The sequence below is a fragment of the Etheostoma cragini genome, chromosome 10, assembly GCF_013103735.1.
Source record: "Etheostoma cragini isolate CJK2018 chromosome 10, CSU_Ecrag_1.0, whole genome shotgun sequence".
Lineage (NCBI taxonomy): Eukaryota > Metazoa > Chordata > Actinopteri > Perciformes > Percidae > Etheostoma > Etheostoma cragini.
The window spans coordinates 21,132,792-21,158,043 of NC_048416.1; the positions used below are offsets into that span (position 1 = coordinate 21,132,792).

General features: G+C 38.9%; 1 protein-coding gene across 5 annotated transcripts in view; it reads right to left on the reverse strand.

Annotated features, from left to right (window-relative positions):
• The window catches only part of enox2 (ecto-NOX disulfide-thiol exchanger 2), a 157,247-nt gene that overhangs the window by 17,961 nt on the left and 114,034 nt on the right, over positions 1–25,252 (reverse strand). For 4 of the 5 annotated variants that reach the window (XM_034883365.1, XM_034883362.1, XM_034883366.1 and 1 more), the window contains 6 exons: positions 16,844–16,999; positions 15,559–15,624; positions 8,890–9,096; positions 6,553–6,786; positions 4,469–4,681; positions 1,705–1,811 (listed from right to left, as the gene is read on the reverse strand). In XM_034883365.1, the coding sequence (XP_034739256.1) occupies positions 1,705–1,811; positions 4,469–4,681; positions 6,553–6,786; positions 8,890–9,096; positions 15,559–15,624; positions 16,844–16,999 (983 nt within the window). The remainder of the gene's footprint in view (positions 1–1,704; positions 1,812–4,468; positions 4,682–6,552; positions 6,787–8,889; positions 9,097–15,558; positions 15,625–16,843; positions 17,000–25,252) is intronic. The other variant, XM_034883364.1, reaches the window with a different exon arrangement.

Genomic DNA, 25,252 nt, shown 5'->3' on the forward strand with positions numbered 1-25,252 from the left:
ACTACATTTCATTATAATAGCTAAGGGGCAAACATACTTTGTACTAGGCTAATCTACATTTAAGAGTTTTATTTCTACCAGTTAAGTATGACCTCACCTATCACACAGAGACTATTCAATGGTCTGATTCTGGGCCAATTCCCTCCTGTGTATAAACTTTCTTAAACCCTAACAGACAGCTGCAGAGAGATACAGACACAATTTGGGCCAATGCTAAACCAAGAGCCTTGAGTCCATATTACTTCATCTGTCTGTTCGTCTTTCATTCTGACACACGCATGCTGGCCCGCACGCACGCATTCACGCACAACGTTTTTTTAATAGGGACATATTCTGCAGTATAAGTGTTCACCCACAGTGGTTTCTTTCACCCGTGTGAATGCTGGTGTATGCAGTGTGTATACAGCAACTCTTTAAAGAAAGGAATAAGAAAGACTGCACTGGTCCTTGGAGGCCTGAAAACACTCTGGTATTCACATAATATATTTTAATGTCATCTTTCAGTGTGAATATATATATATATATATATATATATATATATATATATATATATATATATACACACACACACACACACACACACACACACACACACATACATATACTGTATTTAGATATATATAGAAGACAGTGACTCTCTATGAGTAGATCCCGGACAGAGCCTCAAGGTTTGAGCGTGGGAAGGGACAATCATACAAAGTGGCCTTTACTGAGGTCACACAAACTGCTTTTATATTATATACACAATTTGCTTATAAACAAGCATCATCCAGCTTCCTACTTACTCATCAAGGGTGTGCTAAGATACCTTCACAAAAGCTATTATAAGCATACGCTCTAACAAACAGTTGCTTTTACAGGTACAAATTTAGATTATTCATATGACTATTTATATGATTCTGCAGCACTAAAAAGTAACACAATTCAGCCTTGCAAGACCTACCTTTAAAGAGAAGTTTTTGTACAAGATGATAGCTGCTTCTGCTTCACCTCGAATCAGTTTTCTTTTTAAATTTTTTATTCTGAGCTTCAGAGAAACTTACCAATCAGATATGATCTTATATTGTCCATTAGACCCAGGACTGCACCACACAGACTCTCCACTATATACTATACAACCCATCATCATGCTAATTTATGTAATGCTCCATTTGGCGGAGAAAGAGGAAAAAAAGGGAGCCGGTAGTAGATGAAAAAAAATGGGGTTAGATTTGAAAATGAATATCGTTTTCTATGTCTCAAGATGTCCCTACTTAATTATCCACACAAAAAAAATTCTAATTTGTTGGGGAGAAGGCTTGTACAGATTTACCTGTGTCCTGAACATCCTTAGAGATGGAAAACTCACCCAGCAGCTTGTATCCAATTGACAGGGGGAGGGCAGTGTGTAGGGTCAGAGGTTTGGACCTGGGTGTCCGTATCTCACACTGGCAGGAGTGAGCAGGTACCTGTTCTGTATCCTTGCATCACTCAAAGTACTTACTGTAACAAGATGTCTGCTCTTTTGACTTCTGATTTCACCTAGTTTGTCTTCTCTGGTTTACATTGGAGTATAATTGGGTATCCCTAATATAAGCATTTACATATCTATAAATTAAAACTATAAAACAGAGTAAAAACAGAGATGGGCTTTGAATAAAATGGGATGAAGTCTAATTTCCCATAAATCAGGTGAACAACAGAATGAAACCAAAGTGTACTAACCTCTGCTTGTTTCCGCCACATGTCCAGGTTCTTGCGCTGCGCTTTGGAGAAATGGTCCCATGCCTTTTGTTTGGATGCAGCTTGGAATACAGACACAATCTGTTCAACTGTTGCAGGATGCAGGGAAGGACCAGAGACCATCCAGAGACAGAGAGAGAAAGAAAGACAGAGGGCAGGTGGGAAGGAGCAGAGGAGTGAGAAAGTGTAGTCAACTAGGGATGTTAAGATCTATGTGTATGTGTCTGTCTTACTATCCGTCTGTGTTTGTTTGTTTGTTTGTTTGTTTGGGTTTATATACGCGTGTGCAAGCGTGTGATCTACTTACCAGCTGATGCATCATCTCGTGGTTGGTTGGTCAGATAGTTTCCCAAGTACAAAATTTAAACAACTTAAATAAATCACGCATTTTCCCTACATACTTAAATTATATATGATATGCATCTTCATATAGCTTTAAGCCCTTAAACACTGTAGCTCTTCTAATACTGACTTCATATTTATTAGCCAGTGGTTTGGCACTACACTGACTTTTCCTCTAAAGCCTCGGTTTTGAGTAAAATGTCTGAATAACTATTGATAGATTGCCTTGGAATTCGGTACATGATTATCCCTCTCATGATGAGCAGTCATTTTGGTCATCTCCTGACGTTTCATCTATAACCATTTGTCAAATACTATGTTGTATGACCAAGTATCTGTGAAAAACTGAAGCAAATATTAGCATGCTAGCATGCTTAATTAAGAGAGTAAATGTGGCCAATATATATCTGCGACAGCATGTTGACAAAGACCTGCTGTGTCTAAGTGCAGGCTTACGGCGATGTTAGCATGGCTCTTTGTCTTGTTTACCATTTATTTAAAAAGGGAAGCTTTGCAACTGGCAGCTGCAAAAAAACTAAAAATACTTTAAGCGTGCCACTGTTTACCACTACGCAGCTCCACTACAGCAGAGGGCTGTTAAGACTCTTGTACAAAGAAACTGTATTAAAGTAGCACTGTGTTCCTGATTTACTTCCCCGCTGCAGATTTCTTGCTTATTTAAAAAGGAACAGCAGTAAGGTTCAAACCACGATAGTTAGGGGAAGAGGAGAGTCAATATGACTGCCATGTGTGCATGTGCGTGCGCTCACAGAGTGGTGAGGGAGAGAAGAGTACAGGGATCAATAACATCTTCCCAGAACCCTGTAATTTGATGGAGCAGCTCCATGGTGAAAGCAGAGAAGAGAGGAAAGGGCACGGACTGACTTTAAGACCTGTGAGCATATATGCAACAAAGTAATTCAAATAGAAACTCTTTACAGTGAGGTCTGTGGATTATCTTTAGAAAAAGAGACAATCTTTCTGAAAAGGAAAGATGCTTTTGAGTATTTCTAATTTGTTCTTATTGCTCTGAGCAACACAAATGAAATTCTCTGCACCTCCATTGTATTAGTGCAGCAGCAGAAGATTGAGAAGCCAATATCTCAAAACCGGGGAACAACAAACATTTTGCATTACTAGACACCATAGGGATTAAGTGCAAATATGTTGTTTTTTTGTCTTGGGTGAACTGACCTGTAAGATGACATACTCCATCAGAGATAGACCTATGTGGAGGAGTACTAAATCTAAAAGAGTAGACAAGCTGAATGTATCTGGTACAGACACACAGTTGTTCCCAAGTAAAACCTCCTCACAGGAAGCCTGTCTCTGTTATATCATTAATATGACCACCATGAACCAGGAGGAAGGCAAGGTCATGAATGGGAATGTGTTTGTATGGGCTGAAATAATGAAGGATGGCTAATACAAGGAAAACCTCTCTCTGTGTGGTTTTACAAGCACAATCACATACAACTTCTTTGTCTTCCACATGTATTATACATCTTATGAACAAGAAATTAAAACAAAAACTGTGAACTTTACGGTGTATTAATGGATGTTTGCGTTGTATTTAACATGCACGTGGTGGGATACACTGAGACAAAGTGCCGCAGGCAGTGCTGTACACAAGCAACTGCACAGCCAAAGCTGTCAAAGGTGGGTAGGAGCAGTATGCTCTTCATTTGGCCTTTCATGAAATTAGATAAGCATGTATGTACCATGTATATTCGGCCACCATTGTATCTACAGGGCTACTTACTATTTATCTGAAGAAAACATTAATAATGCTCCACTCCAGTCACAGATATCTGTATGATTTTTTTCCTTCAATGTTAGATATTTGTGTCTTAGAAGGAATACAACAGGCAGTATGCTGAATGTTGAGTTTAAGAAAGGAAAAAAACTTACCTTAAAACCATCCTCCCAAAAAAGAATAGTATGAAACAAGATGGCTTCTATGAGGCTATTAAACAAAAAAAACTTTATATCCACAGTGTGTGTTCCTCATGGATTTGCAATACTGTGCATTGTGTGAGAGTTAGTGAGGGGCTGTGAAAAATATTATACCTACTTATTTGTAGCATTAAGTACTTCAGGCACAAAAAGTCTTACAGCATGTTTATGTTCTGTGTTAAGTCCTATGATAGGGAAACTTGCAGTGAACCATAAACTTGGCCAAGCATGGGTTGGACTCATTCGCATCCTCCTCTTGTACTTCTACTGTACAAAAAGGAGTATGACAAATGTATTCTAGTAGTAAACTTTAAATGAGATACTCTCTCTCTCTCTCACTTTGGCCTTTGTACCAAAAATGATACAATGTTGTACACTTATAGTACATGTGGTGTAACTGATTTATACATCCAAGAGTGTATATGAATAATAAGAACAAAAGACTCACATTGACCAACTATGCCGGCCAGAGCAGTCTTGAACTTGTCTTTGGCCTCTTCCACCTCCTTCTCATGCTGACTCTTTTCGCTTGTCAGCCGGCGGATGTGGCCATTTGAGGACTGGATCATGGAGTAGAAGTTGTTTGCGTTCCTGCGGTTGACTTCGCCTCGTTCCAACCAGGTCAAGAGAACACGCACTGCTTCAGAAAACTTTCCGTCGTCTGGCCAAGAGGTGAGAACCCAGAAAGAGGAAGAGTCAGGCTTAATACAGAGAAGTGCCCTAGGATTGTACAATCCTAGTGCACTTAACTTGCTAAAAGCAACAACTGGTAAGCCAGACATTGTATTCATATTCACACAGGTGAACATTATATTCACAATCCATGTGAGACAAGGCTGTAAATTGTACGGTTACGTGGTTTCCACCTTAAATTGTATGTAGGAATATAAAGACAAATACAGGTAACTTTAAATAAATACAGTAGTACACACTTTTTTATTTGCTGATTGAAAAGTAAACAAAGTCAGCATTAATGTGAGCAAGGTTAAAAAAGACAAGAAGGACAGGAGGACAAAAAGACATGTGCTATTGGATGAAAAGGAAAAAGGTAAATGTACACATGACAGACCGTCATATGCTTGGAAAAAAAAGAACACTGCAGACCTCAACAACACCTGAAGGAAGTAAAAAGAGGTGATTTGGGTCTATAGTTGTTGCTGTGAGCTTCACCCCATCAAAAGGACAAATTGGGTTGGAAGTGCAGGAACATAACTGGACTGAAAAGGGGTAAAACCATTTTTTTCCTCTGGGTGGAAGATATAGGATAGAGTACACCTAAGTCTGCAGCAAGGAGCCAGTATGTGTGCTTTCACAACAGCAGCCCAAAGTGTTCAGGAAAAAAACCTTGGCTAAAAAATACACAGTGTTAAAGTTGTTAACACCAGGGCCAGGGAAGGGACAGCTGGAAAAGACACATGCAGATAGTAGAGAGGCAGAAAGTCCCATCCATTTTGTTATCGGACAACTGGGACTGAGACCTGGAAGTGTCATTGCTCATTAGTGAAACAATATTATTCAGCCAGAAACTGAACAGAAAGCTGAGAAGAGGGGGAAACGAGAGCAGAGACGATGACATGGAGGGGAAAAGCAGAAGAAAACAGTGTGGAGAGGAGAAAAGGAAGGACAAGATAAGAGAGAGAGAGGAGCAAGTGCTAAAGGAAGAGTGAACTGATATACCATGTGAACAGCCTTTGTGTAACGTCTTTTAAAAACAGATTTCCAGAATTTGTTCAAATATGAGACAACTGCTTTGTCAGTTTAACCAGCTTCAGTTTAGAACGTCTCTTGTAATACTTTGTTTTGCATTGGTAACCCCCTGCAAACGTGCAAATAGTCAAGCACAAGAACACACATACAGATCTTCTCTTACCATATTCTCCACCTTGTCAGTTTGTGGTTTGCCTGAACAACAATATTGCCATGTGTGGATCCATTTTTGTGTGTGCTTATTAAAGGTCCCATGACATGCTGCTTTTTGGATGCTTTTGTACAGGCCTTAGTGGTCCCCTAATACTGTATCTGAAGTCTCTTTTAAATAGGCCTCAGTGGTCCCCTAATACTGTATCTGAAGTCTCTTTCCCGAAATTCACTCATGGTACAAGATTACAGCCACTAGAGACAGTCTCACTTTTTCTCATCGGTGAGCCAAATTCTCTGGGCGCGCAAAGCAAAGACAGGGGAGGTGACCTTCCCCCTTATGACCTCATAAGGAACAAGATCCCGGATTGGCCCATCTAAGCTTTCATTTTCTCAAAGACATAGCAGGATACCCAGAGTTTGGTGTATTTCTAGCCCCTGGGGGAATCATATTAATGTAAAAAAAAAAACTCATAAAGTGAAATTTCCATGCCATGGGACTTTTAACAACGTGACAATTTCTGCTTTATGTTGAAAATGCCCTTAGGTTGATTAGATGATATAATTCTGTTCCACACGTCTCAAGGTTTTACTTATTTACCGTGCTCCGTTTGTTATGTTTGTGCTATCATATTATGCTTATATTTTATTGTATATGTTTTATAATTTGCCAACCTTTGATCTTGTCTCCCAGCTGGCTGCACTCGTGCTCTGAGTAATGGACGATGGGAGGAGGGGAGGGTGGCCGGAGGCGATCCTCCTCTACCTTGCGCCGGTGCCTCTCCTCTCTGGCCAACATGCGCTGGCGACACTCCCACTCATAGAGGTCGTCTCGGGCCTGGGCAAAGTCCACGTGGAGACGGCCGGAGTCTTTTTTGTCTGTGCTGGAGCCCAAACGAATACGGTAGCCTGTGGCAGATAAACTTGCAAAAATTTAAAAGCAGTCTTGTTATTAGGTATTTGAAACAAGAGAAAGAAAAAAAAAAAAAAAAAGGGAGAGAGAAAAGAGGTTGACATGTGACAATGATCCCTTGTTGGATTCAGACGTAGTCACGGTTACGTGGTTTCCACCTTAAGACACTGCAGCAACGTCTGAATGCCTCTAATTTTTGACAGCTGTCAATTTCACACTTCCCATTCACACCTGTCGGGGCACTTTCTTGTTAAACATTCTCACATCTTCTAAGCTGCTCATAAAATACAGAAAAATTTAATTGTGGGCACCATGTATATTTTTATGCAAATGAAAAATATGGCTGGAGGCATGGATTTGAGTCAAGTGAATAGTCACATAGGAAAAAAGGAGCAGGAGACCGAAAAAGGTACACACATGAGCTTTACCCTGTATGTTCCAGGGTTTCTTTCTTGGCCAGTTGTGAGTCACTTTCCATTACTTTTCACAAATTTAATTTAGATTACATAACAGATAACAGACACAAATTACTTAGCAGGCTCTTTATTGGGGTCAACTTGCCTAGGACCTCTACCTTCATCCTCGTCATACCTAATTTCCTTGTTGGATATCGTCATTTGACAAGATGTACTGTAAATGTAAGCTTTTGTGGAGTACAGAAGGCCTGCATAATTTTTTCAACACACAAGAGAGACTTCTCTAGAGGCACTGAAAGACCACAATATCCCTCATTACCCCCTCTTCTCCTCACTACTTCCCTCTTATCCTTACACGCTCCTCCTTACTCAATTTTCACAAATGGCTGGTTGCAGATCTGAAGTGAAATCATGACCATTTTGTGATTTAATAAGTTGAAATGATCAGAGTGTGTGTTGAGTGTGTTTGGGTACAGATGTGTGAGTGTGTGCTCCAGCCACTGTCATCACAGGAGAAGGGGGGCAGTGGAAGATGCCAGTGCAAACAGGAGAAGAAATGAGTGCAAGTTCGGAGGGTTTTACTTCAGTCCGCTCTCACTGCTTCAGGCTCGCAATCTACTACTACTTCAATATTTCATATGGATCTCAGTGTGCTGGGGCTGCTGGAGTTTGTGTCATTGCTGGGTACTGTGTTTGCACAGTGTGTGTATGGATGTGTGTTTGTGTGGGTGGGGTATTATTTATGGGAAACCTACACAGCTCTGTCATCTGGCTAATATATGGACCTCAGCTCCCACAAAATCCCAGGACCTCACTCTCTCTGACACACACACACACACACACACACACACTGAATTGGCAGCTAGGTTAGAAGGGTTTTTCAAAGTAGGAATATACGGCCATCCGAGATAAATTTAGGACGTTTGGAAGAAGCTGCTGTGAAAACAAAGAAAAGATAAGCAGAGATGCTTTTTTGACTTAATGGTCATTTATCTCTTCTGTTGTGTGAGCCTTGAGTGGACCTCTTATTATTCTCAATGACTGTTATGGTACTAACTGTCTTTTCCACTAGTAAACCCAATACAGATGTGAAGATGGTGAAACTGTTGGTTATGTGCATCTTTTTCCCCCAACTTGGCTGACAATAGGTTTGTAGCAAGGCCCACAGTTTAATTATTTCAACTCTGTCTCTCAACTTTATTTTCGGTGTAAGTTTGGCATGGCGGATTGCTTTAAATAATACAATACAGACGAGCCTTGGCCACTGTTGCTATGGCAAGGAGGGTACGAATCAGAGCTGTATCAAATTCAAAATGCTTTGTTGTTTTGATACTCAATCATCCAAAATGTATCTCAACAAGGTAATCTGTAGCTTTCACTCACACATGTTTCTTACCAAAATGCAGCCTGGGAGTTTGTATATACTTGCATATTCAAAACATTTTTAAATCAAGAAACCAGATATTTTCTCATTTATTTACCCACTTGTTCTTCTGTCCACCGGTTGGGAGAGTGTTCCAACTTACATTACATTGTCTATGGGAGTTTTACTTCCAGAGCCCTAATTTGCAACTCCATGTATTCTTGCTTAACATGTGCCACTGACACAAATACACTGAAATGTACCATAGCAATATATCAATACAACTTACACAATGAGGTATTAGAGTTATGACAGCATACCTGACAGGAAGAGAGCCTTGTCCACAGTAAACTCTTCAGCAAATCTGATATGGCAGAAGTTTTTCTTGCTTTTGCGTATGGCAGTGATATCACCACACTGCCCGAAGACTTCCATGATGAGTTGCTCTGTGGCATTCTCTGGCAGACCGCCGACAAAGACCGTCTTACAACCCGGAGGGCGGTCTCTTGTGGCTGGAGGTGGAAGGTCTGTTCAATAGTAGTGGGACAAAGAAGAGAAAATACAATTACAAATACAGATACATGCATCAACCATTACTATGTTGAAATATTAAGAAAGGGCTAGAATGATGATGATGAAACTGTGTGCACTTGCATTTATGTGGAGATAATACAGCTGAAATACAAACACAGCAAATAGTTCAGCTGTTATTTATGCTGAGAGAAGCTGACCATACATATCTAATGGCATAAAAAGATACTGTTCTGATTATATCGCTGCTGGAAATTTTTGGCAGACCTGAGGAGCATTCAAAATTTGAATAGCATTGATTCCAACAAATTACAAAAACCTGGGTGTTAATATTGTTTCCCGCTTGCCAGGTGAATCAATAAAATAAAAAAGTTAAAAACCTTGATGAGAATCTAATGGAACCGAAAGCCACCCATACAAGCTGAAACTGACTAAATCAAAAAAAGATCCATTAACATACTGTAAGGAAAGAAGAAAGTGGCACTTTAAAAACTGCAGAAAGGTGATCAACTATGGCATTCCACAAATAATGACTATAGAAAACAAAAGCAAATACAAAATTTTCACAAGGCATAAATGACAAAGAAATCCTAAAAGAGGACCTGGGGTCTAGCTCCACATTTAGGCTGAGAAGAAAAGGAGCCAGGTCACACAAGAAGAAAATGTCTGTACATAATACCATTAACAACTTAGAAAAACAGGCCACATTCTGAAGCTTGAAAATATTTCAAAACAGAGCACAGACAACCCTAAATAACGATAAAGATTATTGCATGCATAATGACAACTTGGAGCAATATATTCAGATCTTTTTGTTTTTGTTAGATAAAAGGTTAATATCAAAACCATTCCATGCATGAAAATGAAATCCTTTTACCTACAAAGTAATCTCTCATGTGGAAGGTCCCCTGCATTGCAGAAATCACTTATTTAACACAGATGAGTGTTGACTGATCTAATCTCCAATAGATCAGGCTCCTCATCCATGATGAATGTGATTAGGGGGGTCTATGAGGAGTGAACCAGCTAATCAGTGGAACGCTGAGAATGCTGAATTACCGGATGTCTGCTAGAAAGGGCATGCAATCACTGTTACTGATGCTCCCACCACTGTAGTTATTGATACTACTGAAAAGAACTGGAGTTGAACTTGTTTGGATACCTGAGGTGTGTCATGAGAACCTCGCTGATCAGCAGCAAGTGGATTAATTCAGATATATTGAGATCCTATAAGTGTGATCAGAAGGATTTCAAGACTGAGCTATGGTTAGGTGCAGTATTACAAACGTTTCATTAGTTTTCTCTCAAAATCAAAAATCAAAACACTCTAAATAGGGCAGTAAGTAAACTCACAGTAAACAGAAAAGTAGGTTATTAAGTCTGTATAACAATTGTTAAAGAAAGAAGAGTCCATTCATTCTGACGTCGCTTATCCCTTATATTCAGAGTTTCAGATCTTGCCTTCTTTTAAGACTCATTAGGCAAAAAAAACCTCTCACTACCCTCTGCCATCTATTATCTAAACCCTGCGAGGAAAAGCATACCCATTTATGATTCAATTCTTAAAAAATGTAAAAACAAACAAACTCCAACCCTCAACTGTACAAGATTTGGGTAGAGAAAGAAGAACGAGGTCACAATACAAACAGCGGAAATGAGGTTTCTTAGCAGGGTGGTTAGTCTCATTCTACATGATGAAGTTAGGAGCTCAGTTATATAGGGAGACATAATTTTTGCTGTTTCACATTTATGAGGCCTCCTCATAGTATGAGACATAAACCAACCCCCTGGAATACATATTTTATAAAACGAAAAATATTTATGGTATGCCTGCATTGAAAACCTAAGGCTCCAAAGTCACAGAGTTCTCCTCTGGCTAAAAAGATTGATCAGCCCATTCCTTGACCTCCAGAGTTGGCGGATTAAACTAGTTTTGAGTTAGGATGAACAGAAAAAGAACAAAGTGGTGCAGAAAGAGCTTGCAACAGCAAGAAAGAGCTTTGTTGACACAACAAAGAGTTCCAAATGAACTGACCTTTTGGTCCATGAGTGTCTTATGGAGACATATGGGAGAGCAAAGAGTATGGAAAAATAAGGAAAACAGGCGAAGCGCAACAGTCACCTAATGTGTCATCCTGTAAATTTAACAAAAAACTTTTTCTTAGTTTTGCAAAAAGTTTTTTGTTGTCAGTTAACAGATTGCAGAAGTAAGATCATTGTGCTATCTCTCAACCACGATGCACAATACTCCGATAAACTATTCATGATTTATTGATTGAATTACAAGAAATACACGCTAACATACAATGTATAAAAGCAGTCCAAGTGATTGCCTCAGGCTCACCCGCTTTACATTTGCATACAAATGCAGAAAAGGACAGGAAAAGGATGGAGGGAGCAGATTTTGCAGGATTCACTGTGGAAATCCTAACATGTGGGTGTTGCTGCAAAAAAAGTATTGTTTTTGTCCAAGTTCTAACTCAATGTGTGTCTTGTTGAGTAATTGTGAGGAAGTGGATGTAGGGTTCAGATTATCTTTGAAAACTGCAGTGTCTTACATGATGAATCTAATATTTTGTCCAACTTATTTGCATGTGTTGAAGATTAAAATATAGGAACTAACCCCCAACCGGCACCGCCAGACACCACCTACCAAGAACCAGGGTCTGTCTGAGGTTTCTCCCATAAAGAATTTTTTTGCTTGTCACTGTCCCACTAATTGCTTGCTCTTGGGAGAATTACTAGAATTGTTGGGGCTTTGCAAATTATAGTGTGGTCTAGAGCTATTCTATCTGTATAAATGTCTCGAGATAACTTTTGTAACAATTTGATACTGTAAATAAAACTGAATTGAATTGAATAATGTAATGCAATAACATACAAAAACACAACAAACTAACTCAAAACCTACCACAGAAATGAGTCTGTTGTATAGGACTGAACTATAATGTACAGGATTTTCTAGTTTTCTGCCCACCCACTTATTGTATGCTTTGAAATCTTGGGAAATTAGCAGACTGTATAAATCATTGGCTGACTAAAAAGCTGGTTGATGTGCTTTTATTCTGACATGTTACTTTGGATAAATGCGGAGGCTGCTGTAAAGCAAACACACAGACTGATTCACAGTCAAGCCCAGTCTCACAGGCCTGCCGTCTGTGTGGCCACCCACTGGTCTGCTACACTAACACAGGTCATCACCATCCATCACCTCGACTGGCTAAACACCTTTTTATAGTCCATGGGGCTGCCACAGGGAGGAGGCATAAATCCTCAAAGGACTGTTATTCAGAAGATAAACTAGATTCACAGCTTACACACTCAGTAAACATGTTCAGTCCACTCACGTCACACGTGAACAAAGAAAAAGCGTGAACCTGCACACACGAAGAAACAGACATCATTGCCAGCACGTTGTAACACACTAGGACTTCACTTTCTAAGTCTAATAGTTGGCTGGTCAATATTTTTTGTTAGGGTCTTGGTTGACTGATACATTGGTATTGGTTTTTAAAAGTAACTCAGTACCTTTTTCAGTTGATTTGGTATTTAAAACTACGGCAGTTGGGCATCCTTCTTAATTCAAAATAAATGTGCATACTGTATGAGCATATGGGCATATGCTGCACTGGGACACATTGTTACTATCCTCACAGCTCACAAGTATATGTTTCATCTTTTCTTAAGAGTATTTAATAAATATCTCTCAGACTGAGTTAAGAAGTTCAAAAGAGTTAGTGAGACAGACAGTACAGATCTTGATGTCCAATTAGATTAGCCCATAGGACCAAATGTTAAGTTTAGTGTCTTTTCGAACAGCTTTTAAACCAACCTTTAGCACTAGATAGGTGGGTGGAAGGAAGTGTCAGTGGAGAAGGTAGAAGAGGGGTTAAGGCTAAATGGGGAGGGTTTGACTGAGGGAAACTGAGATGGACGAAAAGAGCCTGGTGAGAATGCACATTGACGGTAAATTGATGCACATTGAGAAAGTAGTAGAAGAGGGAGAGAGCAGAAGAGCTGGGGGAGGGCTGCAGGGTTGTTGCTGCGCAGCAACAGGTCAGTGAGATGGGATGCCACACATTGTGCGAGGTTGTGTGTGAGTGCAGCTAGAGGGTATGACTACTTGTGATGAATACCATACGCAACCTTGTTGCCTAGACATCAGGGCTTTGCCTGTGAGATTTGCTGAAAGCCTGAATGCGGCTTGCATCAATGCATGATTCCCTTTGTTCCTTGCATACTGAACAAAGCTCAAAACTATCTGCATTTGTAATACATTGCTGGTTCAGAGCAATACTTATTAAGAATTAAAATCAATGGGGCTGTGGTACCAATGATCCCACAGTATTGTTCAATAATATAACATCAGATGCAGAAGAGGAAAGTAGAGGAATATCTCTCTTTACATTTAGATTAAGCTTTATGTTCTAATCCAACTATTTTGATAATTAATTTGTGGTTTAATTTTTTTTTTTAAAGCACAAATGGAAAAATAATTCACTGGTTCAAGCTCCACAAATATCTATCCACTATCTTTGTGTTGTTTACTGTTGGTTGGACAAAAGAGGACATTTTAAGACATCACTGTGGGCACTGGGAATTTATTGCATTTGTTTGCTATTACTATTTGGGATTTTCTGTAGAACTAATTGAGAAAATCAAACTTTAGTTGCAGTCCTTCAACATATGGCACAGACTTTATAACATATTCTTAATTACTTAACAGCTTTGTCCTAAAAAAAAAAAATCACCAATTTTGTATTTAAAATTACTTTTAATAGCATTCAGTATGAAATTATGATTTGCCTCTATCATCAATGTTCTCTTATTTCCCATTCAGCTCTACACTACATGAAGGCAACACAGCTTTAATGACACTTATATTAATACGACCCTCAACAATAACACTTCATGTACAACAACTTTATAAAAAAACTTTTTCCCGCTCAAGAACCTGGTGTATAACTTGCCGAACTTTTTATTTCTAGGAATTTCAAAATAAACTTTACCTTAAGTTAGGAATTTGACAGGTAAGATGTGCCTTTTCAAAGTTATTGTGTAGGCTTTGGTCCTATGTGTTCCAGGTTGCGTTGCACAGGTTTACAAACATCCTTTTTTCTAGCCATGTCATCCAGCTCCTTGAGGGGATCCTGAGTCTCCTTCAAACCTGACATGCCTGAAAAACCTCCATTTAGAGGCGATCAACAGGGAACCCGGGAGATGCTTGATCACTGTGTCTTTCATTTCAAAGCAGCAGCATTTCTACTCCAAGCTCCTTCTGGAGGTCCAAGCTCCTGATCCTGTCCCTGAGGATGAACCCAGACACCAGGAAGGAAAACCAATTACAGCAACCTCAATCTACAGTAGACTGAAGCGAAGGACATTTTGCCTTAAGGCTTATATCAACCTTTTCGGCACCAATTCAACTTTCTGGATCTTGCTTTCCGGCTTCACTTCACTTGTGAGGAAAATAATCCCAACCTTCACATGTTGCTGCAAACCATCATAATACATGCTGGGGGTCAAGGTCCAATGAGGTCAACAGAACTACAATCCAAAGTTAACCAAAGATTGCACTACTACAGCTAGAGATTCCATGTACATTATAAACATAACAAAAACACACTAGTCCATACAAGTCTTTGAATTGCTTTTGGTCTGGACCAATTTGTCTTTTGAGACACTCTCAGGAGCTGCTGCTGTGACAACTCGCAGGGTCACAGAGGCACACAATTCACCCCCTATGGTGGATGTTCTATCAGGGCATAACTCATCTCTGTTGGCTTCAGAGTACAATGCAGAACTTAATCAGAGTTACTTGACTTTTTATGAGAAGAATTAAGCCTTGGCTGTTTTCTCAGATGTCTGCCTCAAAGTACTAGAGAATTTTATTAGAACCTTTTTGTGTCACTGAGAGGCAAGAAGATCTAAAATAGTGATTGGGATAAAAAAAAAAAAAAAAAAGAGTAAAGAGTATCTGGGAAAGGGTAAGAAGTATATTGGTAGAGAAAGTATGAAGTTCAGTATGAAGATAAGAAAGGTCTACAATTAAGTGTTGTGTCCATACATCACTAAGGAAACAGCCTTAGACTTTGGGGCAAAGATTACAGTATTGTAAACTGGTATTATCGTGACAGGCTCTAAAGTTAATTTCTTGACAAACTTATCCCTAAGAAAACCGCAGGGTTTAAATGTGCCCTTGCACAGAGTACCTCTTTCCTTTCCCTACACTAACAACTAGCAACAAGAAAGATGTTTATCAGCTTTTCCCTCAGCACCATATTACAACAGTGACCGTTTATAATGAGCCATAATGCACACCACATACATGCAAGCACATCTGAATATGTGTGATAAAAATAAATACCTAACAGAATGCAAGTGTGTGTGTTTTGTGAAAGGATTGTGAACTCCCAAATACAGTACTACTGCGTTGAGGAGCTTTTGTTTTAGTTCACCTTGAAGATGACTTGTAAGACTTGTTTGAATAAAGTCTCCAGGCAGAAACTTTTCTAGCAGGAAATCTGAAAAAGCAAAAGGTGGGATCAATCAGAAGCACCCACTACTATTACTTTTCTAACTCTGGATAATTGGAAGGTAGAGGTGAGATACATAAAAACATCAGCTTAATACAAAGTGACTTGCCCTGAAAGTTTGTTTATTTGGATGTAAATGAAGTCCATGGTGATCAAGTTAATTGTTGGGCAGGCAGGGGGTAGAAAAATAAAGAACAACACAGACGAACATCGCATACCAAAATTCCAAGTGGAATGGAATAAAAGTCTCGGGTCTAACATATGTAACAAAAGCATAATCTGAAGTCTTTACTTTAAAAGATCCAAACAAATATACTGTATATGCTGATATGTGCCATGAACACACTCATTTGTCACTTTATATTTTTTCTTGCATTGGTTTCAAACTGTTGGATTTGACAAACAAAGACATTTTGAGAAATTTGTTTTTGTTGCAATACAATTTTAAGAATGTTGCAAAAAAAGAAATGAGAATAAGGTTTATTTAAGTTTTAATTATTCTTTCATGTCAGCTATGGGCCATGTTTCATCCTGTTTGGAGGACATATTAACATAATATTCGGGAAGATGCACACAGTGGAAACAGCTAATCATTCATGTGAGTTAAATATTCGCTTTGTCGGAATTTATTTGGCGAAGCCGTTACCATATCCCATTAACACTTTTTCGAAGACAAAAAACACCTCAAGCAAGCGTATAAAAACCTTTTCGCGCAATTGAAGAAGTTTTATTACATTTTGCTGTTTCCAGTCAGCTTTTCTAATGCTATATTTCCAAATGTGCAAAACAATATGTTTATGGATATACTGATGTCACCCTGAGCTCTGGGAAAATGCCATGGATGTTTTTTTCTTTCTCAGAATCAAGACATTTTATTGATCCACTTATAAATTGCTTAATGGAGAAAATAACTTTAGCCCTTATAATATCATGTGGCCTAAATTACATACTCAAGTCAAGTTAAAACAACTACAGTACTTCATACTTCATATCATACTTAAAAAAACTGAACTACTCCATCTGCTTAAGGAAAAGTAATGAGATGTGGCTAATGAACTTAAAAAAACTGTTTTGAAGAAGAGCTAAGGTGTAATAATATAACAAAGTTAGATGACTTTTGTTGTGGTGTGATTCTTTTGCATGGAGGTGCTGGTAAAGGAGAAGGTTGGCGCATAATGCACAGGATTAGTATGATATTATGACTTACTGGGGTTGGGGGGGAACAGCGTGCAGCTCTTGCAGTGGATGATCTCCTTGACAACTGGCAGTTCCTGGGAGAGGGGAGCGGGCACCATACCGAGGCCGGGCATCATGGGATTCAGGGGGGTAATTCCAGCCATCATACCAAGGCTGGGATCAAAATCTGGAGGTAGGACAGAAATGTAAATGAGATCACACAGCTGTTCCTTCCTGGGAAAGAAGAGAACACATAGACAGTAAGTTTTAAACAAAGACTTGTTAGCTAACCTTTGGTCAGGTGTCACTTCAGCCCATAATACATCTTTTAAGTTCTATTTCACATTGTGTATTTAGTCCCTGCCTAGAATACACACTCAGTCATGAATAAATCCTCTTGTAAACAACATGCATAATTCAAGAAGTTTTACTGAGTCATTCTCTTTGTCACTCCTGCAGCTTGAATGACGACCTTACAGATGTATAGACCTTAATGTATGTATACAGTTGGCCAGTTGGGTCTAAAACCTTTGTATCAGAGAAGCTTATATATATAGATTTACACTACACCTGGGTAAACATGTACACATCTACACACAAGCACTGGCATTTATAGACACCACATGTGTTTATATGTGCGCATGCAACCCAGTATGGAGCTTTTTGAAATGAAAATGATGCTGCCTTCCAATATTTGCCTTATTTTCTCCTACAGAGGATTGTAGTTAACAATTAAGCTGCAGGGTGTGTAATGTTTACACACCTGTGTACCTGCATGCAGAAGCACTAAAACAAATCCTTCACAGAAGATTATGCACACACTGTAATAGGCTAGATATGTAGCAGAATAAATCTGAACCACTGGGAAAAAAACAATTATACAGAAGGTGTTGTTTGCTGACTGTAAGACACAGTTGACTAATGAAATGTTTAAATAAACAAGCAACACAATAGTAAATTCTGAGAGAAATAAGTACTGAACACGTCAACATTTTTCTCAGTAAATACATTTCCAAAGCTGCTATTGACATGAAATTTTCACCAGATGTTGGTAACAACCAAAACAAAAAAGTTCAGAAATTAAGTTATGTGTAATGATGTGAAATGACACAGGGAAAAAGTATTGAACACAAGAAGAAAGGGGGGTGCAAAAAGGCATGGAAAGCCAAGACAACAACTGAAAACTATCAGTAATCAAAAAGCAATCCAGCCCCGTCAGTGCAAATTAATATCAGCTGGTTCAGTCCCAATAGATGGCCTACAAAAAGGTCTCCTTGCCAAGGTGTCACAAGACACGTCTGACGATGGATAAAAGCAAAGAGCTGTTTCAAGACATACACAACCTAATTGTTGCAAAACATAATGATGGCATTGGTTTTAGGCGCAATTCTAAGCTTCTGAACGTTCCAGTGAGCACTTTTGGGGCCATAAAACGGAAGTGGAAAAACAATCATTTCACCATAAATTTGCCTTAAACATGTGCTTCTCGCAAGATTTCTGACGGAGGAGTGAAACAAAATATCAGAAGAGTTGTCCAAGAGTCAAGGACCACTTGTGGAGAGCTTTAAAAAGACCTGCAATTAACAGGTAATGTTGTCGCAAAGAAAACAGTAGGTTATGCACTCCACCGCCATGGCCTGTATGCATGCTCACAACGCAAGATTCCAATGCTGACAAAAAAGCATGTTGAAGCTCGTTTAAAGTTTGCTACACAACATTTGGAAAGGCCAGTGAAATACTGGGAAAATATAGAGTGGTCGGATGAGGGCAAAACTGAACGCCATAATACACGCCATGTTTGGATGAGAAATGGCACTGCACATCACCCTTATAACATCATACCGACAGTGAAGTGTGGAGGGGGAAACATGATGGTATGGGGCTGCTTTTCAGCAAATGGTACTGGCAAACTTCCCTTAATTGAAGGAAGGATGAATGGGCAAATTTACCGAGACATTCTTGACAAAAATCTGCTACCATCTGTCAGGATGATGAAGAGGAAACGAGGGTGGACATTTCAGCGAGACAATGATCCCAAAAACACAGCCAAGGAAACTCTCAATAGGTTTCAAAGGGAAAAAAATAAAGCTGCTAGAATGGCCCAGCCAATCACCTGAATTAAATCCCTTTGAAAATCTATGGAAAGGACTGAAGTTCAAGATTCATAGAAGAGGCTCATGGTTTGTGTGGAAGAATGGCCCAAAATCATACCAGAGTGCAATACAATGCATGTGATTATCGTCTCCATACAGGAGGCATCTTGAAGCTGTCATTACCAACAAAGGCTTTTGTACAAAGTATTAAATATCAGTGTGTTCAATACTTTTTCCCTGTGTCATTTCACATTATTACACATGACTTAATTTCTGAATTTATTTGTTTTGGTTTGTATGTATGGATTACTTGGGTTGTAGCCAACATCTGGTGAAAATGTCATGTCAATAGCACCTTTGGAAATATAATTACTGAGAAAAATAGTGACGTGTTACATACTTATTTCACCCAGGTTGGGTGTTTTAATTAAACTATACATTAAGGTTGTACTTGTTGTTTCTAATATTCTTCCCCCCTCATGTTTGTTAGTGTGCTGGGAAAAACATTGCACCTGTCAACATTCTGCAGTCCAGCATAACCCCTACCAAGTACTATGACCTCAGTAATAAAGATGCAGCTGAATTCACACCTCTCAGAAGGTTTTAACTGAAACTGACTATTCTAAGCTTCATAAACTTTGAATACACTTTGTTTTGAATTTAAATACCTGTACCTGTAAACAAATATTCACTTGAAGTGAATTGTGATATTCCCCTCCAAAAGAGAACTGCAACAAACATGTGGATTCAACTACAATTTAGACTTTTCTGATCTTCAATATCATTAAATCCAGTGAAAGAGAAAATATTTACTGTTCTGTAATATACACTATTAACTAGTAATAAGATACATTTGCTTATAAGTGATTTCCTAGGAGAGAAATCAGGAGGAGAGGAGAGAAAAAGGATGACTTAAATTACACTCAGTGGAAAAGAATAAAGAAATATGCACATCACAGAAGACTGAGTACAGGTCCCTGGAACCAGAGAGGGTGTAATGAAGACAAAAATGAGGAGTGAAATTGGGGAAGCTAGAGAAAGGCGGTAGATAGGTGAACTATATTAAAAGGATAATAGATGGAAACTGTGTGTCTATTGATGACTTCTCAATTAGTGGCTAACCACGTGTCCAATTGAGAGAGAACATGTAATAAGATGGACCCTAGGTGCCAGGCGATTGATTGCTTCTTTTGCATGTTAAGGTGAATGAAAAAAGACGGATGGTAGGAGGGAAGATAAGAAAGGGTGGATGAAAGGCTGGTGCAATACCCAACCGGAATGCCAAACATTTTACTTTGAAAAGGACTGAGGGAACAAAACGGAGTATACACTAAGACTGAACCTTATGTTGTGTTGTGGGTGTTTGCAAAATAAGAAAGCATAATATGTTAGAAATGATATCTTGGAAATGATATTTCTGGAAATCATCCATCATTTCCTGAGCAATTGCTCTACTGGTTAAATTAGGATGCATGCTTATGAGTTCACATGTTGTATATTGATGCACAGCAAACTAGATTTTAGCTCACATGGAGGAAACATTCTGGTTACATCAGGGCATGGCGGGTACAAATTGACTACAGTGCTGCTCATGCTTATGTTCTCTCTGGAGTGTGTGTGTGTGTGTGTGTGTGCGCGCGCGCGCCTATGTATCTATCCTTGTCCATTAAGAGCCTGAGACCTGAAGCAAACATGAAGCAGTGCAGTGTGTAATAAAGGAGATTATTTCCTTCATCCTAAGGATTTCCAGCTACAGCCGAGTTCTCTCATCACTACTTTTAACAATATAGCTTGAAGACATGTTTCATCACAAACATACCATTATTTCCTCCCTCCTGCCATGCAACTCATTACAATGTATGCTGCAAGTAGACACAGATGAACGTGTAGACTGTCACTTGCTCCATAGTATGTATTTATGCAGTTTTCTGAGGGATTTGCTGCTATTTGTTCCAGATATATTTTTGTTATATTAATATAGTAATGTATATAATATATTATATAATATAGTTTTATTTATTAATATTATATCATATTTATTATTATTTATTTATTGGAGTAAAGTTTACATTTAACAAAAGCATAATAAAAGTGAACTTCACTGTTTTGCTAGTGTATCCTCTAGTTTGTTCAAGTGGCTCATTTAAATTAAAAGAATAAGTTAGAGATGCATTGTTGCATTTCAAGTGTTGCATACAGTAACTTAGCCTGGATGCATTGGGAGATAAACACTGTCACTGCCAAGAGCCAAAGCATTAAGAGTTTTTGTAGCGATAACCAAAGTAATAATAACTTAGATTAATGTTGCGCATTATATGACACCCAAGGACGCTTTACACAAGTACAGGGGAACAAGGGAAAAGAAAACAGTAGGCCCGCACAAACACGGACTGAAAAGAAATAAAACCTGGTTCTAAATGGAAGGGTGACGTAATTTAATGTAGGATACTGGCGTAAAACCTCAACATCGCGCATTGTAAAGTTATGAATGAAATAGACATATTACATACCTGAGGGCCAATTTGGGGTCAGTTTTGAGTAATTTACAATCCAGCAATTGTCTCCATCTGACAAAGCCCGAGTGTGACATAGGTTTCCCATAGTCTGTCACGTTCCCTTTTAGCTTTTAGTTGGTCTTGGTTTAATTTCCTTTTTTAGATGATGGCCCTGCCCCAGTATCAGAAACAACAATAGATAACTTCTAAAATGAAATTAAAATACAACTGTCCTAAATAAAGAAATGTCCTGCTACATTTTACCTGTTTGCATTGGCTTTTCTGGTGTTACTATATCTGTGACCCGTCATTTACAGTACATGGTAACTTTAACGGCCCGGCCCAAGAAGTTACTAAAGGACCAGCTAGTTACTCACAAACCAACCACCAAAAAAATCTAACAAGCTGCATATTCTCCAGAAAAGTGAGCACTGCGGTCAGACCATTTCAGCACCAAAAACGCCATCTATAGGAAAAGAAAGTAATGACAGCAGGACTTAGTTTAGACCTTCATATACAGTACGTAGTAGACACGTTGATGTTGCCACTTATAGAAAAAAGAATGTTAACATGCTGTTGCAATTTTTTAAATTGGTGCCACATGCAGGGGATGAATGTTAAAAGTAGTAGTAGCAGCTTATAATAATCCATTTCTTCCAGGTTTTCTTTTGGTCAGGCAATTGACCATTAAAAAAATTAGCATAACTCTTTTTTGGCCTGTTAAAAGTAAACTGTCTAACTGCTAACTGGGTTTCCAAAAAATAACAGATTCAGGAATAATTTCAGCAACATCCAAGCTCATAGTTCAAATACCCAGACAGACCTTAATACATCTTTAGTGTAATTAGTCTTTTATGTGGTTCTTTTGGGTTCTGCACCCAACACTCCAGAAAGGAAATGGTTAAAATAATTGTGTTGCTCTCGTACTGGTAGCTCAGCTCAGTAAGGTGAATTCATTGTAATGGCTATGTCCTGGGTTTAAAGTTGACCTGGGTCATTTGTTTCTTGTCACAATCTTTTTTATTTTCATTTATTTGTATTTTTTTTTTACTATCAGTGGTGTAGAAACATCTTAGTAAAAAACGCCGTATAAAATAATATCTTGAGATACCGGTAAGCCAGCCCAAGGTCCAACAGTAGCGTTAACAGAGATTAATACGATTTTAAAATCAATCCTAAATTACCATGTAGCTCATCATGTAAAGATGGGTATAAATGAGGTTAATTAACAGTCGATACCAAAGACCACTGGGCTACACTTTCATAAATATTAAAAAAGGACAAGCAGTCAGGCAGCTCCATTCACTAATCTGTAATGCTAGAGGGATGAGTGGGTGAGTGGGTCATCGGGGCACCTACATGCAGTTGTTTTATCATATACTTCAACAAATCCAAAGGCTTTAGAGAACAGTATAGCCAAACAGAAACACCAACTACATCTAATTGTTCCAAAACAAACAAACAGTTTGTAATTAGTAGGACTTTAATGACTACTGGGAAAACTAAGCATCTGGACAGAAATTCTCTCCATTACATGTGCTGTATACACCAAACTTTGTTATATATGATAGTAACACAGTTGGACAGTTGGTCAGAAAAAAAAGAAATAGAAATAGTTCTATGAGACCACTACTTATGTTTACATTTATTTAAACGGAAAACTAGATAAATGGAAATTTAGAGACCAGCCTGGGATGGATTAGATACCAAGAGTTGGCTCGTGACGGGGTGCTTCAAACACAGTACAAATGGCCATGGATGATTCCAGCGGTAAAGTAGGCTACTTCAGAGAAGAACTGAAATTATCAGTTGATTATTTTATTATTCAATCAACAGGAAATTAACCAGTGACAATTTTCTGAATGAAATAAACATTTAAGTCATCATTTAACAAAAATGGGAATAATCTGTGCTTCTCTTTGTCTTGACACTGTAATTTTTTGTATTTTGTCCTCTTAAAGGAAAACAACAAGAGTAACCTAGGGTGATCCACCCACACATGGCCGCACATCTGTCTGATCAGTTTTTACCACTCTTGTCTAATGAGCTTCAGTCTCCTTTCTCACTCACGTTAGAAAACTGAAATTCACAAACATGCCCCTGCTCACACCACTTCCTTGTACAGTAACACGCACAAGTGCACATGCACACGTTCACAGGAAGATGGCCTCTAGGACTAATGTACAAATTGTCTTTCCTTCTACCTACTACATAATGTTAAAGAATCTATTTCATGAAGGTTTGTGCAAAGTAATTATATCTGGAGCTGCCCATCACTCAGGAAGTGCAGAAAGAAAAAAAAACAGAAAAAAACTGACATTTCATTGTATGAAGCTTGTGGCTATTACTGTCATCCTCCCCTCGCCTCCCTGTCTTTCTCCTCTCTGATTTCCAGGATAAACGTCCCCTCTAGCAGTCCGCGGCGGGTGGGGTGGGGGTGGGAGGGGTTGCTGTGAGGTATGCTGGATAATATTCTCTAATGAGGCGAACTAGCCACACCACCTGGAACTCTACCAGTGGTTGAAATCTGCCTTTCTCAATCTCTGCCAGGAGTCTAACACTCATTTTTATAAGAACACCTCCGACTCCATTCCTCTTAGAGGAACATTTCTCGTGACTAAATCCTGCAGGACAGGATAAAAAAAAACTCCTTCTTGTTTATAAAAGTTATTCAATCTCATAATGGTGTTATATCTGAATGAGAATCTCCTTTCTTATTTTGCCATCCAGAATTTGTCTTCTTTATCAGACACCTCCATTGTCAAATCTCCATAACAAATCTAGCCTACAATCTAAAATAGCTGCCATAGATAGGAAGGAACTATCACAAAGTCCCATTTCTGTAGCCCTATAACTACTGCTGTATTTCTTTTCCCCAGACACACTGTATATCCACTCTGTCAGCCTACATACAGCCAAAAACCTCTGGCCTCATACCAGTGCAGCTCCTGAGCAGTCAGCAGAAAGGGACACAGTATTCAGTCCAAGGATTGGAAAACGCTTACGGCAAAGGAACGACTGTCAACCAAAGTATTTCCCAACGTTAATCCAGGTGAGCTAATGTGTGAAAATGAGAGGACCCTGATTCATATCTGGGGCGTCTTGTGCCTTCTAAATTCATGAGGACCACTGTTAGATGACTGGCTACGAAGCCTGACACTAAGTTTTCATATATTCCACTGTGGTTTTGTGTCTTTCTGTGTCTGTACGTGGATGTGTGTTTGTGTGAGAGTATGTGTTTGTGTTTGTGTGTGTGTGTCTGTGTGTTTGTGTGTGAGAGAGAGATTACAGTGGTGGAGGGGGTTGTGTCAACTGTTGGGAAAGTGATGAGAATGAGTAGGATGCAGCAGACAAAGGAGTGGTTGTTTATGCAGGGAACTGTCCCTGGAGCCTGCTTATCCACCCAAGGGTGTGTGTGTGTGTGTGTGTGTGTATTCATGCATAGGAATGTGCAAAATTAATTCTGTGTGTGAAATGCTAAATGTTTTTCCTATGGGGGAATGTGTGTGTGTATAAGTTAATCACATTTTCCTTTTGTCCAATGAGCCGCTTGGACTCAAAACCTGAGAAACCCCAAAAAGCTAATACAACCCCTTATTCCTGTGAATATAGACATATTATTATAAGTCAAGCCTTTAACACAGGCCTAAGACGTGTGTAGGGACTGGGCTGCTGTGCAGCTATTGGTTGGTCAAAATAATCGTGACTTTCAAAGTCAGACAAATACAAAAATGATAATGTCTGGTAACAGAAAAAGACAATCAATACTGCTACTTTCACAAAGCCTAACTGAAATGGGGTTTGGTGGCTCATAATATTTTGTAGTCAAATTTGGGATTTAGGATTAGTTAA